The 23,486-nt window shown below is 51.9% G+C and overlaps 10 protein-coding genes across 10 annotated transcripts; 6 read left to right on the top strand and 4 right to left on the bottom strand.

Annotated features, from left to right (window-relative positions):
• Positions 1–9: 9 nt before the first annotated feature.
• HMPREF1120_00124 (uncharacterized protein) lies at positions 10–2,462 on the top strand (the record flags this gene model as incomplete). The annotated part of the gene is made up of 2 exons (XM_009154114.1): positions 10–2,097; positions 2,148–2,462. 2 exons carry the CDS (start codon positions 10–12, stop codon positions 2,460–2,462), a joined length of 2,403 nt encoding a protein of 800 aa, XP_009152362.1.
• Positions 2,463–2,802: 340 nt separating this feature from the next.
• On the bottom strand, positions 2,803–3,696 carry HMPREF1120_00123 (uncharacterized protein; the record flags this gene model as incomplete). Its single annotated transcript, XM_009154113.1, has 1 exon — positions 2,803–3,696. The coding sequence occupies one exon, from the start codon at positions 3,694–3,696 to the stop codon at positions 2,803–2,805; it is 894 nt and encodes a 297-aa protein (XP_009152361.1).
• Positions 3,697–6,758: 3,062 nt separating this feature from the next.
• HMPREF1120_00122 (uncharacterized protein) lies at positions 6,759–7,643 on the bottom strand (the record flags this gene model as incomplete). The annotated part of the gene is made up of 2 exons (XM_009154112.1): positions 6,759–7,358; positions 7,440–7,643. 2 exons carry the CDS (start codon positions 7,641–7,643, stop codon positions 6,759–6,761), a joined length of 804 nt encoding a protein of 267 aa, XP_009152360.1.
• Positions 7,644–8,378: 735 nt separating this feature from the next.
• On the top strand, positions 8,379–9,552 carry HMPREF1120_00121 (endoribonuclease L-PSP). The gene is made up of 3 exons (XM_009154111.1): positions 8,379–8,681; positions 8,736–8,893; positions 8,947–9,552. The coding sequence occupies exons 1-3, from the start codon at positions 8,517–8,519 to the stop codon at positions 9,029–9,031; spliced, it is 408 nt and encodes a 135-aa protein (XP_009152359.1). The 5' UTR covers positions 8,379–8,516; the 3' UTR covers positions 9,032–9,552.
• Positions 9,553–9,658: 106 nt separating this feature from the next.
• On the top strand, positions 9,659–13,061 carry HMPREF1120_00120 (mannosyl-oligosaccharide alpha-1,2-mannosidase). Its single transcript, XM_009154110.1, has one exon. It carries the CDS (start codon positions 9,966–9,968, stop codon positions 12,219–12,221), a length of 2,256 nt encoding a protein of 751 aa, XP_009152358.1. The 5' UTR covers positions 9,659–9,965; the 3' UTR covers positions 12,222–13,061.
• On the bottom strand, positions 13,008–13,829 carry HMPREF1120_00119 (uncharacterized protein; the record flags this gene model as incomplete). The annotated part of the gene is made up of 1 exon (XM_009154109.1): positions 13,008–13,829. The coding sequence occupies one exon, from the start codon at positions 13,827–13,829 to the stop codon at positions 13,008–13,010; it is 822 nt and encodes a 273-aa protein (XP_009152357.1).
• Positions 13,830–14,175: 346 nt separating this feature from the next.
• HMPREF1120_00118 (arsenical pump membrane protein) lies at positions 14,176–16,533 on the top strand. Its single transcript, XM_009154108.1, has 3 exons — positions 14,176–14,730; positions 14,806–14,976; positions 15,030–16,533. The coding sequence occupies exons 1-3, from the start codon at positions 14,335–14,337 to the stop codon at positions 16,230–16,232; spliced, it is 1,770 nt and encodes a 589-aa protein (XP_009152356.1). The 5' UTR covers positions 14,176–14,334; the 3' UTR covers positions 16,233–16,533.
• Positions 16,534–16,642: 109 nt separating this feature from the next.
• On the top strand, positions 16,643–19,169 carry HMPREF1120_00117 (uncharacterized protein). Its single transcript, XM_009154107.1, has one exon. The coding sequence runs from the start codon at positions 17,318–17,320 to the stop codon at positions 18,023–18,025; it is 708 nt and encodes a 235-aa protein (XP_009152355.1). The 5' UTR covers positions 16,643–17,317; the 3' UTR covers positions 18,026–19,169.
• A 224-nt stretch (positions 19,170–19,393) lies between these two features.
• Positions 19,394–21,112, top strand: HMPREF1120_00116 (uncharacterized protein). Its single transcript, XM_009154106.1, has 3 exons — positions 19,394–20,431; positions 20,531–20,586; positions 20,679–21,112. Exons 1-3 carry the CDS (start codon positions 19,878–19,880, stop codon positions 20,909–20,911), a joined length of 843 nt encoding a protein of 280 aa, XP_009152354.1. The 5' UTR covers positions 19,394–19,877; the 3' UTR covers positions 20,912–21,112.
• A 431-nt stretch (positions 21,113–21,543) lies between these two features.
• Positions 21,544–23,454, bottom strand: HMPREF1120_00115 (regulatory protein SWI5; the record flags this gene model as incomplete). Its single annotated transcript, XM_009154105.1, has 1 exon — positions 21,544–23,454. One exon carries the CDS (start codon positions 23,452–23,454, stop codon positions 21,544–21,546), a length of 1,911 nt encoding a protein of 636 aa, XP_009152353.1.
• Between the last annotated feature and the right edge of the window lie 32 nt (positions 23,455–23,486).

Genomic DNA, 23,486 nt, shown 5'->3' with positions numbered 1-23,486 from the left:
ACAGTCCTAATGGTTGCTCCCTCCTCCACTACGGCGTCGCCTGTCAAGGCCACTCTCAAGCGAAGGGCGCCAAAAGAGCCAGCTACTTCCAACAAGCCGTCACACGAGTCCGCTAGGAATGGGTCGAACTCGAGCGAATATGATTTACCACCGGATGATAAGGAGCTGTCCGGTTCCAGAAAGAGAGCGAAGACGGAAGACACGAAACCATCCGTCAAGAAGCCACTTCGCAATGATACAACAAGCAAGAACAAAACCACCGGCAAAAGAGCCCCCGTGCAGAAGGTGGCCCCCAAGAAGAGGTCAACTGCGGTTATTGTGCAAACATCTACCAAAAACGACGAGGCAACGGCAGCGTCGATCCGGACGAGACGCACTACGAAGCGGCCGAAGTATGTGGAAGACTCCAGCGACAGCGAGGACGAGACCTCACATAACCCTTCGCCAAAGGAGACAGCCTGGAATGGGAGAAGATCAGATGCTATGCCTCAGGAGCTGGCCGATGGTTCTTATCCACTGAGCAAGGAAGCTCTGGAAAATGTGCTTCAAGTCTCGCAAGTTGACTTTGAATCATATCTCGAGGATTTTGTGCCGACTTCAGCCTTGAATCCACAAAATAACTGTATCGAAACACCTGTTGCCGCCGACACCATCACTACCCCGAAACGTTCGCCGATGCGCCCTAGCGAAGGACCCATTCCTCCCGTCAGCGAGAAATTGGTTCGAAAGACAGCAATTGTGCATTTCGACCCACAGGGCCCTAAAAATCAAGCTGTGCCGCCGCGACCTACTGTGGAAGATGAGCCTGAGAGCCATTCCCTAGTAGATGAAAATGGGCAGACTCACGATGTGGCGGGTGAGGAGTCATTCCGTTCTGTTGGCCTCGAATGTTCTGCAGACGATGGACCTGGTCAGGGTGAAGATGGCGTTAATAAAGATGATCAGTTTTCTGTCATCGAGACTGGACACGGGCTTATAACTGCACTTGGCACAAGTCCCGAGAACTCAACTCGGGACAGTAGTGTTCTTGAGGATGGATCCGAGCACATTGAGACTGACGAAAGCGACGATCCTGTCGATGGTCCGGGTGTGCTACACAAGCCGGAGCACCCCATCCAAGATGTGCCTATCGCTGTGGGACTGCGCTCGCCACCTCATAAGGGCGAGTCTATTACGGATCGTGAGGCATCTCCAAAGGTTATAATGCGGACTGTGCCTACGCGACGATCCATTTGGCTCAGCCCTGCCTTGGACGAAGAGCATACCGTGTCTGAGAACGTCATCATTTCTGGGAGGGTCCCAACCAGTTTTGCTCTGGAAACAGAACCCCGCCGAGGTAAAACTCGCGACAGAGACGCCGAGCTTCGACAAATAGCCCTGGTGGGGTTAGAAACGATGAAATCAACGTCCGTCTCGGGGGTTGCAGCAACAGCAGTGGACCAAACAACCGACCCGAATCCACCTACTAGGACCTCTAAGACCTCTCGAACCTCCCTCTGGGCTTCCGAAATGGTACCTATGGGACCTCCACCGCCACGAAGCATTCCACATGGGTCTACAATCCATACGCGCTTGACTGATACCACCACCACGATTGCTTCAAAGAGGTTTCAGCTGGCCGCTGAAGAAACAGTTACGAAGCCGCGGAAGCCAGCAGTGCCGCCACCAGTGCGCGTCAAAAGGGCTGTTCCAAGTAATCCAGTCATGGAGGAGCCTGCTGTGCAACCCGAGGCGGATATACCTCCAGCAACGCCCCTGTCGTTCTGTACCCGGTTGGAAATGAAAGCACCTGCGCTTCATGACAGCGTACCGGATGTTGATGCCTGCATGTCAACCAAGGAGAAGGTCTCAGCGCAGCAACTGGAAGACGGAAGTTTAACCCTGGTCGATGATCACCCGACTACGGGACAACGTACAGCGCTGTGGGCGAGAAGAGCAGGAAGAGAACGCCCCGAGCCCACTGACGATGCGTCTTCTGTTGCATCACCCCCACGGCGACGCAGAAACTTCCCACTCGAGGAGAAGGAGAAGTCGAAGCAGGTTCACGCTCGCGATTCTCAGCATGGGCTTTTGGACTCGATTCTACAGATAACCAACGTGCGAGTTCAAGGATATAATCTATGTCTTTGTTGCTGACTGATCTTCAGGATGTGCTATTTCGATTGGCGGAGGAAGAGGACGCCGTCAAAGCAAAAGTCAAGGAACTTTATCGTGGCGGAGACGACATTATCCAGACTCTGACGGACAGTTGGAACGAGCGACTAGGACACGAACATCAAAACCTCTCTGGTTGCCTCAGCGGAGAAAAGAAGATGCTAACAACAGCTATGCAAGTGGTCGAGGAGCAGGATGCGGGGCAGTGGAAAAGCATACTTTGCAACCCGCAAGTTTCAAGAAATACGGCCGACAAGAGGGGTGGTCTAATCGGGCGAATTGAGGCTCTGAGGAAGAACCGCCAGTAAAATGTGTTAAGATTGGGGTTTCTAATTTTGCAAGGGCTTCAGAAATAGTGGGCAATGGTTACGACAAGATCTCAATATCGGTTGCGCTGTCACTAGGTGTATACAAATACCACTACTCGGTAAGCTCAGACAAGTCAGTTACTAGCACTTCATCATGAGTTGCTCCGTGTACACTGTCATGCTTTTATTTACCATTTTCTCTTTTCTAGAACACGGGGCCTGTCCCACTTTTCTCATCGGTTGGTGCTGGATTGCCGGTTGGGGACCCGGGGAACGTTCATTCGTCTTTTTTCCTATTGGATTGCCTTGGTCCCTGGTTTCACGAGTCCTGGGACACTCATCAGAAATGATTTCCAGTCGGTGCCCGTGCCAGACACGAGTCCGGAAGATCGACCTTGACCATTGTGGCGTGACCTCTGTCGTCCACCAGCAAGGCGTAATTTTTCTCAATCAGCGACCAATCCTGGACCTTGTAAGTGGTCGGCTCGCTGGCGACAATGACATGTTTGCCATGTTCTGAGACCTGTTTTGTGGCATTTGGGTTTTCGGCCGCGCCCGAGGGCAGGTCGGGATACTTGCGGTTCAAGGTGACGCCGGCCCGGGTGGACCAGTACAGCGAGGGCGGTTGTTCGACGGCATGGTTCCGCAGGCGCACGGCGACCATTTGCCGGCCGTCGGTGCAGCAGACATTGAGGGACGAGGCCTGTACGTTCTGCGGGCCACCGAGAACTTTTTGTTGTAGTGCAATGATGGCTTTGAATGCGGACACAAGGGCGTCGAGCATTTCGGTCGTGGTGTATTGATGTTGCCAGCTGGAATCATCTTGGGAATTTGCTGATGATGTTGTTGATGATGATGCTGATGATTTGGTCAAATAAGTCATATACAAAGCAGCAAGATGCTCCGAGTCCGTGGTTCCATGGACATTTTCATAGGCCGGTTTCTCCATCAAATCGAGCAGTGGTCTCCGAATGTCTCCGAAATGCGCAACAAGACCATTGTGCATGAGGGTGTGTCGACCAAACACGAACGGGTGGTTGTTGATCGTGGCCACGGTGGCGGGATTGCCTGTTGCCGCGCGGATGTGTGCAAATAGTGCGGTCGTCGCCGTGTTGGCGCACATGCTGTGGAAGTTGGCGTCGTTGTTGGGCGGTTGGCTGTGCTTGTAGAGCGCTGGTCGGGTGCCGTTGACGGGCTTCACGAAATCCGATCGGGTTCCTGTGTACCATGCCATGCCGAACCCGTCGACGTTGAACAGGCGGTTGCGGAGCGTGATTTCTTGCGGGGTCGTCTCTTGGCCTGGAATGTGGGATATCAGGCGGGGGAGGTAGTGCTCGTGCACTTGTTTGGAAAGGGCGTGGTCCTGGAAGGGCCTGGATTAGCTCTTGGGTTTGGGAAACAGAAACAGTGTCGATAGGGTAGGGTAAGTGGTCAGTGCCAGGGGTTAGAAGTTAGGCTTTTGTCGGCAATATTGTACATAGGTAGGTATGGAGTAGTGGAAAGGAGCGGCTCTGAATCCAGATGCTTTCTGCTACTACCCACCGGTGTAATGAGCACATCTTCAAGGAGACACTCCTCGTCCGGGGAGAGGTATGCGAACCAGCGACACATGGTGCATTAGCGGTTATGGTCTGAATCACGGTGAAAGGTCGAATTGTTGCTTGCAAAGTCGACGTAGGAGGGGGCAATATGGTCAAATTCTCAGACTGATTGTTTTCTTTCGAGTTGGATAACTTGCTCAATCGGTGTCGAATACTGCTAGGTGAACTTGAACTTGGATGATGAATGAAGGTTTAGCAAAGTTGAGAACAAGGAAGTTGGAAATCTGTCTCGAGGCCCACAACGTCTGTCTGTTCATTGACGTCGTTGTATGATACTAGTGCAGTGGTGCTGGTACTCCTGACGATTCAAGTTCATGGGACTGTCACCACTAAGGTTGGCTACCACCTTCCCGCCACCACCAGGATCCCGCCATAGCGCGTAGCACGCGCCCCTACTACCCACCTATTAACAAAACCTTCGTATTCCTCTACCAATTGACCTTCTACCACGTCGTCGTTATAGATCCTGCTAGCCAGGCTCTCGTTGCACTCGATTCTAGTGTCGTAAAGACTGTACGATAGGCGGCGCTCTACGCAGGCGCCTCAAGATCAACTGTACGCGACCGCGCCAACGGCGCGAGACCTAAAGGACAAGAAGAGGTCTCGCACGCAAAACTTACGCGGCAATAGAAAGATGTTCTAGCTATATATATTCGAGACCTACAGTTACAATATACGCCAGTTAATCGTACGCAACTAGCGCGCGTTACGCAGGATCTCGCGCGCCAAAGGCACCCCTTCGTCAGGCTCGGTATACACTAGGTCTCTCGCTTTATTAAGCGACGACCTAAGTTAAGTTATACGCGCAATAGAGCGCTCGACGCCAGCAGGATCTAGGCTACTATTCCTTATTAACTAGACGGCTAGTTTACGTATCTTTCTAAAGTCGTACGACGCTTCCAGATCCTACTAAAGAATATCTAGAATATGGACGAGATAGGCTTTTAAATAAGCCACTTATAGAAGGAGTCTATAGTCTTTGATCGACGTACGGGGCCATCTCTCTTAATTGCGAGTAGTTCTATAGGCTAGGTCTCGGTCCTAGAGTATATCTCCGCCGCGGACGACGCTATAAAGCCCTTAGTTATTTACCGTAGTAGGCTACTAAATTAACCGCTTAACTACTAGTTTCCATTATCGCCTAAGTGCCCTAATTAGCGTTAGGGCTTTATAGAGAGAGGCTAGACGACGAATAAGTACGCTCTCGAGTGGCTAAAAGAGATATTTATTCCTAAGAGTCGCCGAGGGCGTTATTAAGACGACGCCTCGTACTAGCGACTCCTTATTCTAGATAGCTACGGAAGTTACGTAATAGGCGAGTTTATCTATCTCTACCTCGTAAACCAGATTACGCTCGTTTATCTACTACCTTATACGTCGTATCTCTATTAGCCGTACGATTTAGGCCTATTTAGTCGCCTTAAGACTTACTACGCTCAAAACCTTAAGGAATTCATTCTAGTAGGCGAGTCTTAAGTCTCACGCGCCCAGTTCAACGTTCTCTATTATCGTACGCGTCAATAGGGCTTTACTAGGCAATATATCTCTACAGGCTAGCGTAGAAGTAGCCTCTAGCCGATCGCACCTAACAGAGTACTCAACAAACTAGAGGTTATAGCCTATAGATAGGCTAGACTAACTACCCCGGAGCGTTCTGAGCCTCAAGACGTGCGTACGCTTAGGACGCCAATAGATATCGCCTCGCTAACGACTCTAAACGCGTCTATCAGTCATAAACTGACTCGCTCTCTACGTAAAGCCCAGCGTCTATTCATACGCGGCTTTATCGCAGTCGATTCTAGGGCTAGAGTGCTTTAGACTAAGTTACTAGCCGTACGTAAGCGCGTACGAGAAGATGAAGAAGAGGCTAGCAATAAACGCCTTCGCAAGCAGGATAAGAAGCGCTCCTAGGACGTCGTCGACGTCTTTAAGGCTAGAGGGCACTCACAGGAGGAAAGCGAGTTATTCTGCGCTATCCTGCCAGATAGAGAGACGATCTACGCGATGCTAGAGTAGCTAGATTCATAGTTATTCTCTATACAAAATCGCAGACTCGGCATCAACTTGTTCGTTGCGTAGTGCGTACAAACGCGCGCGGCATAGTAGGATTTCACTAGTGGCGGGATCCTGGTGGTGGCGGGAAGGTGGTAGCCAACCTTACTAGTAAGAGGCGAACGTGGTGGACCAGTGGGGCATCGTTCCGGGGTGCTTAATGCTTAGCATCCCTTGCAGGAGCATCGCCAGCCAACTCTAACCCGCCAAGCTTCGGCTAAGGTTAAGCATGATTGTTTCCAGCCTGGTGGCACCCTCGGGGTTCATCTCAACTCCCAGTTCCTGTTGCACCACAGGCACCGAATCCAGGAGCACGCCGTGATACGATTCTCGACTGAATATCATTGAATTTCGGAGAATTAGATACCATGTACGGCTTCGCCCGGCTGACGAGACATAAGGCTATGTCGTCATCCTCGAATCGCTCTTAATTCGAGGCGTTGGTTTCTCAAGTGTTTCTCATGGTATCAAGAGATACGCAACCATCGGTCAGCGTTCTCGACGTCCTTCTTCTTCCGGAGTAGAGGAGACTTCCTTTACCAGTTGACCGGTATGATACACTGCCTACGAGGCAAGAATCTAGGTATGTTTGAGATTGCTTCCTACTAGTCGCCAACAACTCTTCAAGCGAGGTGTCAGAACATCACTTTTGGTACAAGCTGCCAATAAACAAAGCACCACAATCATTCCTCTCCACCTCCTTGGATTCTGGCGTGATTTGGCCGGTGGCCGCCTTGACAATCGCCTCCGCAATAGGCTCAGGCGGCTCGATCTTCCCTTCCTTAGCCCAAGTATTGAACCTCTCGCGTTCCTCAGGCCGCATGATATGGTCATATTCGCCATTGAAGATCTTGTCGACCATCGGGGACTTTGTGACCAGTGGCAGCACGCCGTATACGTCCAGGCCGGGCTCTTCGTGCGCCAGCAAATGAATGAAGCGCGTCAATGCGGCCTTGGAGGTACAATATCCAGTCCAGCCGCGGTACAGGACGCTGGAGTCCACGCCGCTGGTCACAATGATGACAGTGGGCTTCCGCTCGCCCCAGGCAGACAGGTGCGGCAGTGAGCGCTGGACCAGATCGAACACGGAGAAGAAATTGATCTCGAAGATCTTTTTAATCTCGGCAAGAGGGACATCCCTGATTGTCTGGACTGGAAGCATGGTTCCCACACAGCTTATCAGGTGCGTCATGGTGCCATAGTTGGATATCGTCTCTTTGACGGCTTTGGCCACGATGTCTGCCTGTGAGAAGAATTAGTTTCGTCTAAAGGTGGTGTAGGATATCGCCATCCTAAGCCCCGGGGGGGGGGGGGGGGAACTCACATCGCAAACGTCACCGTAGACGGTGTTTAGACATCCTTTGCCGTATTGCTCTTCCAACGCGGTGAGCTCGGCTGTGGGAAACAATGTCAACACCTGGACCCGAATTCCTGGATGCTTCTGCAAAAGTTGGGACAGAACACTGAGACCAATGCCACTTCCAGCACCGGTGAGGAGGATGGTAGGGGATGGTTGTGTTGCAGTCATTTTCTGAAGTCTTATTCTGTTCAGCTGGGGTGTGAACTGCCTTCAAGGTCGACTTGAGCGGTCGGTGAGTGCATGAGGCTCCCTGGGCCATAAGCTGTATTTACATGGCACTGTTCCTGGGGTGGAAGTGGTGCGCTTTCCACGATGGGGCGCGCATCGCCGTATCCAGACGGCCTTGAGCGACGTTCGTGTGGGGACAATGGCGCCCTCGCCCATCTCAACATCCACGCGACAAAAGACCACGCGGGGTTTAGTTTATATTCGTTCCATTACATGGGGCCCGGGCTCTTAGTAGTAGACATGGAACTGCTCGCTGTCCGTCCCTAGGGTCGTCGCTACGATCACAAAACGTGTCGTTGGCGGGACGGACTTCGGCTTGATTTCTGTACTTTTCCTGTCAGCCATCGTTAAATTCGTACATGCGCTCTGTGTTCGGTAATGTCTGGATAAGTAAGCCATGATCAGCAGCTCGCCCAGAGGCCAGGAGATGTTAGCCTGAATACTGTCTACGTTGGGCACTCGTATGGTTGTACTACTGGTATATAACCTCGAAGCTCGTTTATTTTTCTAAAGCCGAGGGAATCGTTTATCGGGTCGAGGTTGCTTAAACAACTTAGCGTCCAATTGTCGCCCGTCGTATTGGCTAGGTTTGGGCTGCTAGACGCCGACTATCCAGCAAGGGGAATAACCCCAGTTCCGCCGTCGGAATTGCCGATAAGGACAGGAAGCTGCTAGACGAGCCTCAATTGATATATCGGAACATCCAGGTCCACTGTGGTATATCCTCCTCTGATTGTTCCAACTTTTTTTCGACTCTCAAACTGTATATATACGCTCGTCAATTGGTCGAGTCCGCCCAGACACAAGTCCAAAATGTCCAATTTGAAGCAGGCCGTTTCGACCGACAAGGCACCCAAGTCATTGCCTAACATCTTGAACCAAGCCATTGTTGCCAATGGCTTAGTCTTTTGTTCCGGTCAGCTCCCCGTGGATCCAACGACGAAGAAATTGGTGGAAGGTGATATCCAGGCTCGTACGGTTCGTCAACCCGGTCGGGAGTCTCCATGGAACAGTAATTAACCACAGCCACAGCACCAATGCATCCGAAACCTGGGAGCGGTTCTCGAAGCTGCCGGGTCAGGCCTGGACAAGGTTGTCGAAGTCAACGTCTTCCTAGCAGACATGAAAGACTTTGTCAAGATGAACGAAGTCTACGCACAGTACTGGGGAGACGTAAAGCCAGCCAGAACGTGAGCCATGATCTTCATGTGTGATTCCCCCTGCAGTAGCTGATCATCAACAGGTGCGTGGCCGTCAAGACTCTGCCTTCCAACACCGACGTCGAGATCAAGTGTGTCGGCGTGGTCGCGAAGCAGTCCAAATTATGATTCGGCTCTAGCGAGTCGGCATGGAAGGTGTGCTTTTACATGGCTGTTGATTATCCCGCTTGGGATTCAGTGAGGTGTCCTGCAATCAGCTTGAGACGAAGAACAACAGCTCTCCCGGGACAGGTGCACCACTGGTTACTCAAACGCATGTCAGACCCTGACCATTTGCCTGTTCAGCTTCGGTGCAAGATCACCGTTGCTAGGCATGTAAAGGAGTACAGGACCCCCAAGACAGGAGTCGTTGGACCCAATATGTCAGTGTGGACAAGCAGTGCCAGAACTAAATTCTCCCATATTATTACACATCTGCCGTCCGGGAGATACACGCAGCAGGGGCTGTCTTTCGTAGACTCGGAGTCAGGGTATCCTGCTCCTTGAATCCCATATGATCGACACCCGCACCAGAGCCCCTGGCATTTATAGGTAGCGCATGGCCAGGACGAGGCAGACTTTCCCGCCATCAGCGACGAGAGCATATAAGAATAATGAACTAGCAGGGAGAGGAGCCCCTGATGAAACGGTGTAGAATACTATCAAGCCACGGTAACCATCTAGATGACTAACTACCTGAATAGATGCGGAGTGGCCCGAGGCGGCCTGGGGAGGCCGTGTATTGCACACTGCACGCGCGTAACGGCGCGCCAAGAGTGTAAATACCGTGACGGGGCCTGTACCACGAGCGCAGATCAGATGGACAAGCGGTCCTTTAGGGCATGAATTTCCAGCGTCAGTACCACTGCAGTTCTCTGGGGTCTCGCCGTGTTTGAGCATCCTCCTTGCATACTGCAGGGCTTCGTTTTGGATATTTTGTCACTCGGCTCTATAATGTTTGCTCGGCCCTGTCGGTGGTCTTGTTGACCTTGCGCCTGCAATCCCGCACCCTCGTCCGCTACCAGGTTGACACTCGGAGTCGGCTGGTCCGATTCCCTTTGAGATGTCCTTCTCAGTACCCCAGAATGTCCCTGAATTTACGAGTACCCAGCGATCATATGAAGACACCTACTGGCGGCACAAGCAAAGTAATGGCCATACTAAAGAGGGAACCTTGGGAGGAGTTGCTTCCAAAATCCACGACATTTTTGGAGAGCACCGCGGCCAGGATCTGCCAATGTACAAGGACAAGCCAAACTTCCCGTCGAGGCGGAGACGAGGAATGTTAGACCGCAAGAGAATTATGGGGGTGGTTGGATTTGTGACAATACTTTCTTTCTGGTGGTTGGGTTGGTTGCCTTGGAGTTCCAGGACGGTGTACGATGCGGCCGCACATCAACATACCTTCTTCGACCAGGGAGACTGGTCCGACCAAAGGGAGGCTGTCAAAAAGGTCTTTCAGACGACATGGGCGGGCTACGAGAAATATGCCTGGGGAATGGACGAGTATCACCCGCTGAGCAGGAAGGGGAAGAACATGGTCCAAGGAGGAATGGGTTGGATCATCGTCGACGCCCTCGATACGGCTATGATGATGAACCTGACTTCCGAGGTGGCAAAAGCAAGAGAGTGGATATCCACATCGCTTTCATATAACGCAGATCACGACGTGAACACCTTCGAGACGACGATTCGAATGCTCGGTGGATTGCTATCCGCTTATTACATTTCAACAAACTTCCCGCACCTGGCGCCTCAACGTGACGATGATATAAATCAACCTGGAGAAGACCTTTATATTGAAAAGGCTACGGACCTGGCGGATCGTCTGCTTGGGGCTTACGATTCCCCTTCGGGCATCCCTTATGCCTCCATAAACCTCAATACTTCCCGGGGCATTATCTCTCATCTCGATGGTGGGGCATCCTCTACTGCTGAGGCAGCCACTTTGCAGCTCGAGATGAAGTACCTTTCAAAGATCACAGGCGAGCCAGTTTACTGGCAGCAGGCAGAAAAGGTCATGGAGGCCATCGACGCACAACACCCGCAAGATGGGCTGGTTCCCATATTTATCTATCCCTCCACAGGTCAATTTCGGGGCGAGAACATCAGACTCGGCTCTCGGGGCGACAGCTATTACGAATATCTGATCAAGCAGTACCTCCAAACGGGCGGTGTGGAGAATGTGTATCTGGACATGTGGGAAGAGGCATTGGCAGGTGTCAAGAAGCATCTCGTTACTTATTCCAAACATGCGTCTCTGACCATCCTGGCGGAAAGGCAGAACGGTCTCAGCATGCCCCTGACGCCTAAAATGGATCATCTCGTGTGCTTCATGCCGGGTACGATAGCGCTGGCCGTCACCGAAGGACAGTCGGTTCAAGAAGCCAAAGCCAGATTGGGAGACAAATGGACAAAAAAACATGACGAGGATCTAAAGCTCGCAGAAGAGTTGATGAAGACCTGCTGGGGCATGTATAAGGTCACGCCGACCGGCCTGGCCCCTGAAATTTCTTACTTCCGCACTGATACGCCGCCACGACAGTGGCAGGGGCATGTTGACCCGGACTGGTCGCCTCCTCAATCGAGTCCTCTTTCCGATGACCCTGATGCTGACTGGAGATTGGACTACGACATTCACTCCAACGACGTGCATAACCTCCAGCGCCCAGAGACTGTCGAGTCGCTGTTCTACATGTATCGGATCACCAAGGATCCCAAATATCGACAGTGGGGCTGGGAAATGTTCGAAGCATTCCGTGAACACACCAAGGTCGTCGATGAAGTCACGGGCGAGGTCTACGCCTACACTTCCTTGTACACCGTGATGGAAAATCCCGTTAAAAATCGCAAGAAGCGTGATAATATGGAGAGCTTCTGGTTGGCCGAAACGTTAAAATACTTCTACCTGCTTTTCTCCGACGACGACTTCTTCCCATTGGACAAGGTTGTGTACAATACTGAAGCACATCCGTTGCCCAAGTTCGACATAAGCGGAAGTAAAGTGTTCAAGACTGGCTGGCAAAGGGGCAAGGACGCACCCCGCCCAGCAACCCCTGGTGACAATCGCATACGAAAGGGTGCTACTAGGGAGAATGAGGCCATCAGGGTAGGAGATGGCGTTCGCTTTGATGATACCGGCAAGCGTGTGGAAATAGAAGTCGCACGCGTCGGGGAAGTACAAGCACCCGTTGCACAAGCGCCTGTCCATGACCATGACGATACCGTTGAACATGGCCACATCGAAGAGAGTGGTAAAGGAATACCAGCCGCAGAACATTCAAACCTGGAAAATTTGAAAGAAGGGCTTGCAAAATAAGCCGGGGTCGAAGATGCCTCATCAAGAGATGGAAGCGGCACTCGCTCTCGTCTCCGCAACAATGTTGGCCATTGTTGCTTTCTTGTCATGCTGTTGGATATGCACTGTAAAAGTGATTTTTGGATGGTTGCGGGCCCTGGGCCACTTTGATATGTATGACAAAGCAGGCAAATGGTGCAAACAGTTGCATACCTCAACGGGGTATCAAGGGGCAGGCATTTTCAAGTGAACGAGGGCCGGTCGTATTGCCAACAGGATATTGCATACCAAATGCCGATGCCAATGCCAATGCCAATGCCAATGCCATCAGTTGCATATTGTTTCCCGTGGTCGCTCGAGGCTTGTTTTTCGCTTGGCTAGCCAGCCCGAGCGTGAAACAGCTGCTTGTTCGAGCGGCAAGTTGCTGCAGCATCCTGATCCATCAACGCACTAAGGTAGCGCGATCCGCCGCAGTGTTGATGCGAGAAAGTCGTAAATCATTCCGACAAAGCCTAGTCGACAACAGCACGTCGAGGTGTGTCCGCCTTCCAAGGCACCTGCGGAGCAGAGTGCTGGTAATAAGAAATGCTTCAACGTGTCGGCCAATGGCTACCAAAAGGCTAGCAGAAGGCTTGCCCTTCGACACTCCTCGTTCAGCTCAGGGCAACGGTTGAGCCAGCTATCCAGTCGTAAATCGCTCTGTACTGTAACAAGAGGCTCGGTTTTGAGACTCGTACCCCAGAAGCAGGAGATGACTCGAGGTATAGATGCAAATCGTGTTCTCGTCATGCATAATAGGTGCCACATTCAGAACTTGGGACCTCTCCTCCGCCCAGTGTATTTCGAATCCGATTTCACAACCTTGCCCTTATTCCTCATTTTCTCCTTCTTCTTCATTATCCACTGCTTGCTACCCTTGACATCGTCACCCTTTCTCCTGCCTTTTTGCATTGCTTCTCTCAGTTTCCGCCCATCCTCAATATCAACGCCCTCCATCTTTGACACTGTGCCAGTGATATCGCCGCCGCCGACGCTCAAGACCAAATACGTCTTTTGGTTTTTAGTCCCGCCATCGTCCTCGAGGATACCTGCGCCGAACCCGGCTCTCACAGCAGCCTGACTGATCATGGTGCGCTGCTGTTCGTTTTTCGGATAGAACTGACAGACGGCTCTTGCGCCTCTGCGCAGTGAGGCATATAACCCGTCAAAAAACCGACGCAGCCGTCCCTCGGGGCTGACACCGCTCGTCTCGGCGTTGCACAACCACTGGATCGCACTGATGCTGATCGCGGCGTCGAAGGTACCGGCCCTAAAGGGGATTCCTTGGCCCATGTCTGCCAGGAATAGATCGCCCTCGACGGATTCCCGCTGTAGTGCAATATCTAACATGCTGGGCGATATGTCCATCCCTACCCATATGTGGCCGTCTTCTGAAAGTATTTCGCCGGATAAACCTGATCCGCAGCCGATGTCGAGAATGAATGATGGTTCTTGGAGGTCGAGGAGTTCTAACGCCCGGTTTGTCATGGATGCTTGGATTGCTTGAATTCGTGAGGATGTGGTGTATTTCGCGGACTCGGTGTCATTGTAGTATAGGTCTGGGGGGAGGAGGTCTTCTGGACGGGACATGTTGAGAGAGGGTCTGGGTTGGATGTGCTAGGTATCCTTTGAAAACGCCGGCTCCAAAGCACCGCAAAAGAAAGATTCAATAACAATAATGACAGGGCATTTGCATAGAAGTTTGCCGTAGACAACAAATACAGCGTAGCTACATCGCTGCGCGTGAAAAGAAAAGTCTCGGAGTTAGTGATTGAATTTTTGTGGGGAACATTTTGCTGTTTCCACTGCTGTGCCAGTGAGCGACAAGGCTGGCGAATGGGGCGTGTGGGAAATGATAGCACAGCCTCGTGCGCAGCATCCACCTCTCCGGGTTCATCTCGGTCTACAGACACGACCCCCTCCTCACCGCTGTGATCATTATCATCGCCTGTGCTTTCTCTCCTGCTGGAACTGTTCCCGTGCCATCTGCCCTGGTCCTGTCCTCAACAAAAGGCGATACCTATTCAGACCTTATGCCATTGCATCTGGCAGAAACGAACTCGCAGCAGCGACCTCTTCGGAGGCCGCAGACCGCATGTCCCACCTTGACGTCCTCCTCGTACAGCATCAGCAGCAACAACAACAACAACAGCAACAGCATCACTTAAATGGCCACAGCGGTTTTATTCTCGCAGTCTTCTGCATTGTTTCCGCGTTTGTGATATGGCCTGTACGCATCCCTATCCCAACAGCACTAGGACGGTTGATAGTGTCTTGTCTGAGGCGGACCCGCATCATCCCTGCTTCGTCATATCATGAATTGTCCCATTTGCAACCACTCCATTTTTCGCTTTCGCTCAAGACTGCACCGGTGATTGGAGTCATACTGTTACTGGCTACGACCACCATCCACGGCAGCACCATTAGACTTGGTATCGTGGGCGACGAAACCATCAAGCCATACGATGTGCTTGTCTTGTTCATTTCGCTGGTACAGTTGCATCCTGATAACAACAATACAAAGACTCTCACGCACAGCGCAAAGACTAACTAGTGTTTTTAACAGGCTTACATTTCAATTGCGCTCGATGGAACGGGTGCCCTGGAGGCTGTTGCACTCTGGGTTTCGAAGCGTGGAGGAAGCTCCGGTCGACTATTGTTCACGTATCTCTATTCCTTTTTCCTGCTTACAGCGTGCATTGTCGGGAATGATCCTTTGATCCTCTCCGGAACTCCGGTGAGCGTGTTCCAGCCAAGATTCAACTTGGATACACTAACGTTGTTGTCCAGTTTCTGGGATATCTCACCCACCACGCCAGGTTGGAGCCGGAAGCATGGATTTTCAGTGAATTCATGGCTGCCAACACGGCCTCGGCTGTACTGGTGTCTTCCAACCCTACGAATATCCTCATTGCAGGAAGTTTCTCGCTGAACTTTCTGACCGGATTCACCAAATGGACAATACTGCCGTCAATAATTCCAGCGATCCTGACGTATCCGATTCTGATGGTCATGTTTTGGAAGAAGATCCCCAAAACGCTGACTCCACTCACCGACAATCCGTGGTTGAAGCTGCGCGACCGTCCTGGCGCAATTGCATTGAGTATATTGATGTTGGTCACTGTGGCTGTGTTGGTCGGCACGAGCTTTGTCCCTGATCAAGCAGTTGAAGTCTGGATGGTGACGGCTCCAGCAGGTGTGCTGGCTTTCCTGTTCAACGTCGGTCGAGACTGGTGGGATCTGAAAGATCAGCGCCACGACCAAGTGGCAGATACGACGGCCGGGAATCACCTGGCTACCGACCACGGGGTCGAATCTGCAGAAAAAGAAGCAGAAAGGAGCAGTAGTTCGGCCGACCCGGACCCCATACCATCGGCGGACGCAGGACCCTCGCCCTCATTAGGGCCGCATGAGAAACCTACTGAACATGAACCGACTACTCTCGTGTCCTTGGTCAAGAGACTGGCGCGCCGGTTTCCGGGAACCACTCGAACAATCCTCCGACTTCCTATCCCGCTCCTACCATTTGCAATGTGCGAGTTCATTCTCGTCCGTGGCCTACAGCAGCGAGGCTGGATTGAAGTGTTTGCCAGGGGATTCGCCAATGCATGCACCACTCCCGCAAAGGCGGTCTTCTTCATGGGGTTTATCAGTGCGGCGTTTCTCTGTCCCTTGGCAGGAACCAATATCGGCGCCACCATCATTCTGGTCGAGATCATGCGACATCCTGCTTTTGCCCAGTCGGCTGCTGTTGTTGCTGATCGACGGGTCTTGTTGGCCGCGATATACGCCGTTGCCATGGGCAGCAATATCGGAGCATTTAGTTACACGTTTGCAGGCAGTCTGGCGGGGCTGCTGTGGCGGGACCTTCTGGCTGACAAGGCTATCAAAGTCAGCCAGCTCAAGTTCGCCCTGATTAATGCCCTGCCTTTGCTCATGCAGATCACCGTGTCGTCCGCTATCGTCCTCGGGGAAGTTTACTGGTTTGCTTGAGCGGGAATGAAACGGCGGGATCATCATGACTGGAGTGATTTTGTAAGCGTTCATAGCATGACTTTTCCATGATTGACTGATGCTATTCCGTCGGCCCGGGCTTTTATGACATGGGCCTTAAAACACGAGGAATTCGTCGAGAATTCGATATTCATTCAATGCTCTCTGTTTCCTCTTCTGCCTGTTGGACATTGCGACGGACAAGATCCAAGAATTGATGAGTTGATCAACCTCTCGAAATAGTAGTTCCGAAACGCTCCACTGCACGTTGTGTTTAGGGGGAGTACCTTACTGTATCCAGTATTGTACTTGAGGAGTCACGGTGGTCACGGTCCGAGCCCTTGAACTTCCGCCGTCTAGGTACATACGGTACATACGGCGGTCTCCTGAGTACTAATAGCTCCGAAAAGGGGGCCATGGGGCCACCACCAGCCGCCGGAACAAAGACCTTTTTTATTCTTCCGAGGATATGGCGGTCTCCTGAGTACGAATATACGACAGCCTACAGAGTCCAAGCCGGTGGTCTTGCGGCTTGTATTCACTTGCTTTTCTTCACACGGTCACTGTTATCCTTATCATTTGGCATAACCACTGCATATCAGCACCATGACACATTGGATAAAATGCAGAAATTGTTTACAAAAAAGAATGGGAGTGTTCGCTCCAATGTGTACGCAAGAATCAAAACTCATGCGAAGTCAAGGACTGAATAAAGGAGCTTGCCACCAAGGAACAAACCTCCATATTATGTATTCTTGTCGCCAACGGAGATTTGTCGTTCTCGAGTCACAAAGTCAGAACATATCTACCAGGTAGACTGTATATACACTGGCAGGACAATTGTGGTAGACCTGACATCGTGGGTCAGCCAGCGCCTTTCACCTTCAAGTTACATCGGCTGCGGAAACTTGAACTTGACAAAGTGGTCTTTTTAATCCGGGGAACGTGCGCAACGTTCTCGACTCTCCTACCTACTACTAGTAACGTCAACATGCGGACCAGACAAGACCTCACCCAAACACCCCGTCTTACCTCCGTCGACTAAATCGTACAGCATCTGCGTTCTGCGGCGCACGGCGGCAACAATGTACATCCTCCCCGTCCTAGGCTACATCGGCCTAATCCTAGGCTTCGGGTTCCTCACTCTATCCATCGCATCGGGCCTCTACTACCTATCCGAACTGGTCGAAGAGCACTCAGTCTTCAGCGCGAAACTGCTGCGCCGGCTCATCTACGCCGTGGTCGCTATCCAAATTCTCCTATGGCTCGTCGACGGCTTCCCCTGGCACCTGGTACTATTCGGAGTCGCGAGCCACTTTGTCTACGCCATCAACCTGCGGCATTTCCCTACCGTTAAACTGTCCGATCCTTTCTTCCTGCTGAGTTGCGCGCTGGTCATCTTAAACCATTGGCTGTGGTTCCGCCATTTCAGTGAACCTACCGTGCCTGGAGGATACAGAGGCGCTCCTCCTAGCAGTCGACGGGACTGGTACTCGGCGCCGCCGGTCTACGATCAGCCAACGTTCACGGAGATCGCGTCGTACTTTGGCATTTGTGTTTGGTTGGTGCCGTTTGCCTTGTTTGTCAGTCTGAGCGCGGGCGAAAATGTCCTTCCGAGCATGGGTTCCGAATATGCCACGGGCGAAAGAGATGGCGTGGGATTGAACAGACGGAAAAACACGGGTATGGCGAAGGCTGCTTTGGGCGGTGTAAAGGATTGGTTGAATGAGACGGGCGCTGTGTTGGGGTTGTGGCAGGCTGATAATGTGCGGAATCTGAGGGCTCTCGATTGAGTTACGACGGGGGCTATACTAGGGAAAACAGATGCTCAATGAACACCGAAAGAGCCATGCGGCACGCAATGCATCGGTCGATGAGATCGCCGCATTGTCTACCTCCTGGTGACGAAACGGCTTTGGCGCAGCACTTACAGTATTCGAAGACGATCAACTATTCTATCACATACATTGCGATATAGCCAACTTTTGGTGCAATCCCAGCAGCACAGGCATCGACTTTTTGCTTGTGTCAACTCAAGGGCTGGACGGAACAACCGATCACTTCAAGAGATCTGCAATCCTGCTATGCGAGACTTGCTGCGTCCCATCTCGTGGGTGTGGTTTGTCGCAAAGGATGCAGTGCTCACAGCTGAAGCAATCGGGCACGAGTTCTGGGAAAGCAGCTACACTCCGCATCCAAGATCATCTCCACAGGATCTTGCAGACGTCCAAGGCGCGAGCAAACACGCAGTTCTCCTCAGCCAACAAGTCAGTGTCCGTGCTCTCGGCAAACTCGCCGCCAACCTGTCGATATTTGCTAGCCGCCATTGCGGTCAATGCGGAGCGCAAAACGCAGAACGGCTGGGGTTTGGTGCCTCTCGGAACCGGGACCCTGGCCAGCAATGGGCGAGAATAGTGTGTCCCTGTCGGCTCATTGGGTTCGCCACTTGGACAATTGGTAGCAGCGGAGTTTGACTGATACCTCCGGCATCAGTTTTACTGACATTAGTCACCCGCGGTGCTCATGATCGGTGATACACTATCTCAATGTTCAGGAGAACAACATGTTTTTTCTCCGAGAATGAACCTTTGGGGATCCGTCCAAATGCGCAGGGGACATCAACGAAGTGCATCATAGCAGGTTCAGGCACGGCGAGGGCACCATTGGGACGACATAGTGTCATTGAGCGAACGGCGGTGCGAGCTTTGGGCAAAGTTAAGGAGACATCACCCTGGAGGTCTACTTCAAACTGGGGGCCGTGCTACAGTAGCAACAGTAGCAACAACCCCCCGAACCATCTCGAATGATATGACAAAATGAGTACCTGAGATAGTAGTAGTTTGGTGATGTATTTGCTGAAAGAATAGTATGAGGTTGTTCACCTGTAATGCGTGTGGAATCGCAACAGCCAGGCCGAGGGCGCTGGTTTCGACCTGGCTTTTTGGAATCAGTGTAGAGTCACCCGGATCCTGCTCTGACGAACTTGAACTCGGAGATAGATATCAACGGCAGTACTGTATAACGCCGGTCTCAACATTGGGACCCGGGAGCCTGGCTCTGTAGAAGGCATACGGTGTCCGTGTACTTTGGTAGTTGTGCTCCTGACTCATCGGCTATCGCGGCCGCCCTGCATATGAGGAGCCACTCATCAAGAATGATCAAGCGACCCAATTGACTGTTCTCATCCTCGGAAGATCCGAAGGAGTGGTCTTTTATTTCCACTCGTGGAGAGGAGAGGGATAAGGAGGACGGCCGAAGCGAACATGTGTCAACGTCAACCGAACCGCGGCGCGACCACCACTGGCACCACTGGTAACGGCAACAAATGATGTAAACTCCGTGCGGGTTTGATGATTGACGGGCCCCTGACTGAGCACTCGATAAATGTACATATATCTGCCGCCATATCTACCTGCAGTAGGTACCCAAGGTAGCAAAGGGACAACAGCATCGAGTTGACCATATTGATTGTTAAGTTAGCGGTGCTCATTTCTGGAAGAAAGACCAGCGAACATCGACGCTGCTGTCCTTGGATATTCGGTGTGCTTGGACTTTGTCACTCATATACAGTACAGCCTCAAATCCCAAATCTCAGACTCAGCCATCAAGTATCTCGTACAAAGTACCGTCCAAACCGTCCCAAAAATGCCCCGCGTCTTCCTCATCACCGGCACATCGACCGGATTCGGATACTACTACGCCCAAGAGGTCCTCGACCGAGGGGACATTGTCGTCGCAACGGCGCGAGACCCATCGAAACTGACCTTTGCCAACGCCACCGAAACCAACTTTTTAGCCGTCCGACTCGACGTGACCGACAAATCGAGCATCGACTCTGCCTTCGAGTCCGCATTGACCAAATTCGGCCGCATCGACGTCGTGGTCAACAACGCCGGATATGGCCTCGCGGGCTGTTTCGAAGAATACACCGACTCTCAAATCCGACAACAGATGGAAATCAATTTCTTCGGCTTGCTCGACGTGACGCGCAAAGCGATGCAAGTCATGCGCGATCGCCAGACTCCCTCGGGTGGGTTGATCCAACAGGTCACCAGTATTGGCGGGCAAAGGGGTGTGCCGTTGTTCAGTGTCTATTGTGCGAGTAAATGGGCTGTGGAGGGGTTTACGGAGGCTCTGAGTCATGAGGTGAAGCCGGAATGGGGGATCAAGTTTACGTTGATTGAGCCTGGTGGGTTTAGGTATGAGACATCCCTTTCCTCCGAATGCAGACTATACCGGCAACAGCTCCATCAGTATCAGTATCAGGATACCAGGGTACTAACAACAGACTCAAACAGAACCGACTGGGCTGGTCGAAGCATGGTCTTTGCGGATCGGCATCCGGCGTATGATCGTAAGTTTGATATACCCAACTCCTACCTTTTCTTTTCTTTTCCGAGAAGGATTCTCTATCTCTATTTCATACTCTTACTGATCACCTTTTAGATATCGACGCCCGTGAACGGATGGGCAAACGACACGGCACACAAGCCGGGGACCCAGTCAAAGGCGCGCGCGCCATGTATGAGCTGGCCGTGATGGAGAACCCGCCGCTGCGCGTGGTCATTGGCACCGACGCCTACGCTGCTATCATGAATAAATTGGAGCAGTATGAGCAGAATTATAAGCAGTTCGAGGCGTTGAGTAATAGCACTGATGTCGATTCGGATCAACAATGATGGGGTGAAAAGAAACGAGAATTAAATGTGTGCAGACACATATTGCGTGACAAGAAACGATGAACAGAACTAAGTGAAGAAAAGAACGAGTACAAGAACGAGAATGAGAATCGAGAATAAGAGACTGTACTTCATCATATCGTTATACACATATTTTGTTACGCGATGCAAACAATATGAGCTAACTTGTTCAATATTCCATTCTACTCTTACAATCTTAAATCGTGACTGTTCAACTAATCTCTGTCAAGCCTCATGCGGTTTTCTTCACAATCACATAATGTTACATATACACAGGACGAATGCCATCGTCTTTCCTTTCGCTTCTCGTCAACTTCAGATTCCTTTTCTCGACGACGTTTGTGCTCCTCTCCCTTGTCTCAATCTCGTTAATGGGACAGCACCCCGTCGTTCATTTCTGTTCTTCTAACATTGCATGGTGTGAGTCATTCTCACTCCGAGAACAGCTGAACTGTTCGGCAACAATCCGAGCACCACTTCAGAGTAGCTAGAGCCAATGCTTTTCCGTGACCCTTAACACTTTCTCATTTCCCAGTTTCCACTGCCATTCTGTTCATGTTCTCTCTGGTAGCGGTGTGAGTTTCTCGATGTTGGTGACAACGGCAACCGTTTCAGATCCTCTGCTGCTGTTGTGCTTGTGTTGCCATTGCCAATTGATGCTTGAGAGAAGTTATCTCGTCTTGCATCGCATTCATGCGCTGCTCGAGGGTCGTGACATATGCCCAAAGTCGGTCATCCTTGTTAGTGAACATTGGATTCGATGCCTCTCCACTGCCATGCGCAGAATGTCCATGACTAGACAAGCTATTGCTGTGAGACGACAATGGACCACTCCCACTCATGTGTGTTGGTGGCCCACTAGGCTGAGTTGGCGGGTGGGCTGGGCCGCCTTGACTGGGCAAAGTATATCTTGCATCAGGTGGATTCAAAACATTTGGTGGTGGCAACTGCGGACCTCCTGAACTTAAACTCAACGACGATGATGTACCACTTGCCCGACCGTATGATGACTGTTGGTAGTGTGACACGCTGGGGGATCGGTTTCGGTTCAGGCTATTCTCACTCGGGGCCGGTCCCGAACCTCTCTGTGTCTGGCCAGGTGAAAGTGGCTTAGGGCTTTCGGTAAGCGGATTCTGAGCGAACACAGTGCTTCCTGGCCCTGAAGGCCTGGAGTTTGACGAGGAATTGGACATTTGCGGCATAGGCAGAGGTCCAGGCGGCGCAGCAGTCACAGGAGCAACGTTACCGGCGCCTGCGGCGGTTGAGCTATAGCCTGCCCGGGGCGGAAAAAATCCTCCGGATATTCCACCAGGAGGGCGCCCTTGAATAGGAGGATAGGTGCTGGGAATGCGAGACGTATGATCAGGATCACCTGGCGTGTCATCCCCCGAAGGAGCCTGACGGCGTATTGCTGGTCTCTGCTCGTTCCCTTCCTCGTCCTCCAGTGCGTCGGGTTCATTGTACATGACCCCTTCCATCGATTCGTCTCCCTCGGCATCATCGTCTCCAGCAAAGCTCCCCATGCTGGTTCGGCGACCGGGACATCCACCAGGGCCTTTGTTATGACGGGCTAAGGCGTCGCCGCGCGCAAAACCCCGACCACATTTGGGACAAATATGGGGTCTTTCACCGGTGTGCAACTTGGTGTGGCGCTTGAGATCATGTAACCGTCGGAACCTAAGATCACAAGTGGAGCAGACGTAGGGTTTCTCTTGGCTATGTGTTAACAGATGGCTCTTGAGATTGTGATGACGAGTAAACTCGGTGGCACAATAGGGGCATCTGTGCTTTTTGCTGGAGGGAGATCTTGTACCTTGTCGGGTCCCGGATCCAGGCAGGCTCATACCTCGTCTCGCGCCATCGTTTAGTGGTGTTTGCAACAAGGGTGTCGGGTAAGAGAATGCCTTGGAGCCTTCAGGTTCGCCAGGTGAAATCGAGCCTCCTTCAGTAGCTTGACTGATTTTACGGGCGGTCTCATCTAGGGGTAGCGGACTTCCAACTGTGGTTGTGATTCCTGAAGCTGCAGGTATGCTCTCGATCGTGCCAACACTGGATAGACTGGTAGGACTCGTCTGAGCGGCATGGGTTTCGCCGATTGAAGTCTCTCCCGCTGTGCTAGCAACAGATTGTTGAATGTTCTCCGCCACCACAGCTAGGGGTTCACTAACAGTGGTTGCTGGATCCGAGGCCGGATCCGACTGTAGAGCTTTGCTCATCGCATTTTGGTTGGTGCCCATCAGAGCCTGAAGGGCTTGTTGCTTTGGGTTGGGACTGGTTCCTGTGGATGGTTGTGAAATTTCGCCTGCTTTTTCCTGTTCTTCAGCAAAAGCAATAGCAGCTGTCATTGACGGTGCATCAAGCCTCGGCCTCTTCTCTGGTCTTGACGACGCCTCAAAGTCGTCCGTCGCGTCGGCCCTATGTTTAGAAGCGGTTTTCAACGGACTGACTGGTTTGACAAACGTGGGCGAGGCAGAGGCTGGATCCCGTGGCGAGATATGCGGATCTGCACTGGGTTCGGCCATAAACGAGTCGATGTTTTGGGATCAATGGGCTG

The sequence above is a fragment of the Exophiala dermatitidis genome, assembly GCF_000230625.1.
Source record: "Exophiala dermatitidis NIH/UT8656 unplaced genomic scaffold supercont1.1, whole genome shotgun sequence".
In the NCBI taxonomy this organism is placed as follows: Eukaryota; Fungi; Ascomycota; class Eurotiomycetes; order Chaetothyriales; family Herpotrichiellaceae; genus Exophiala; species Exophiala dermatitidis.
This window is presented reverse-complemented; position numbering and strand designations above follow the sequence as displayed.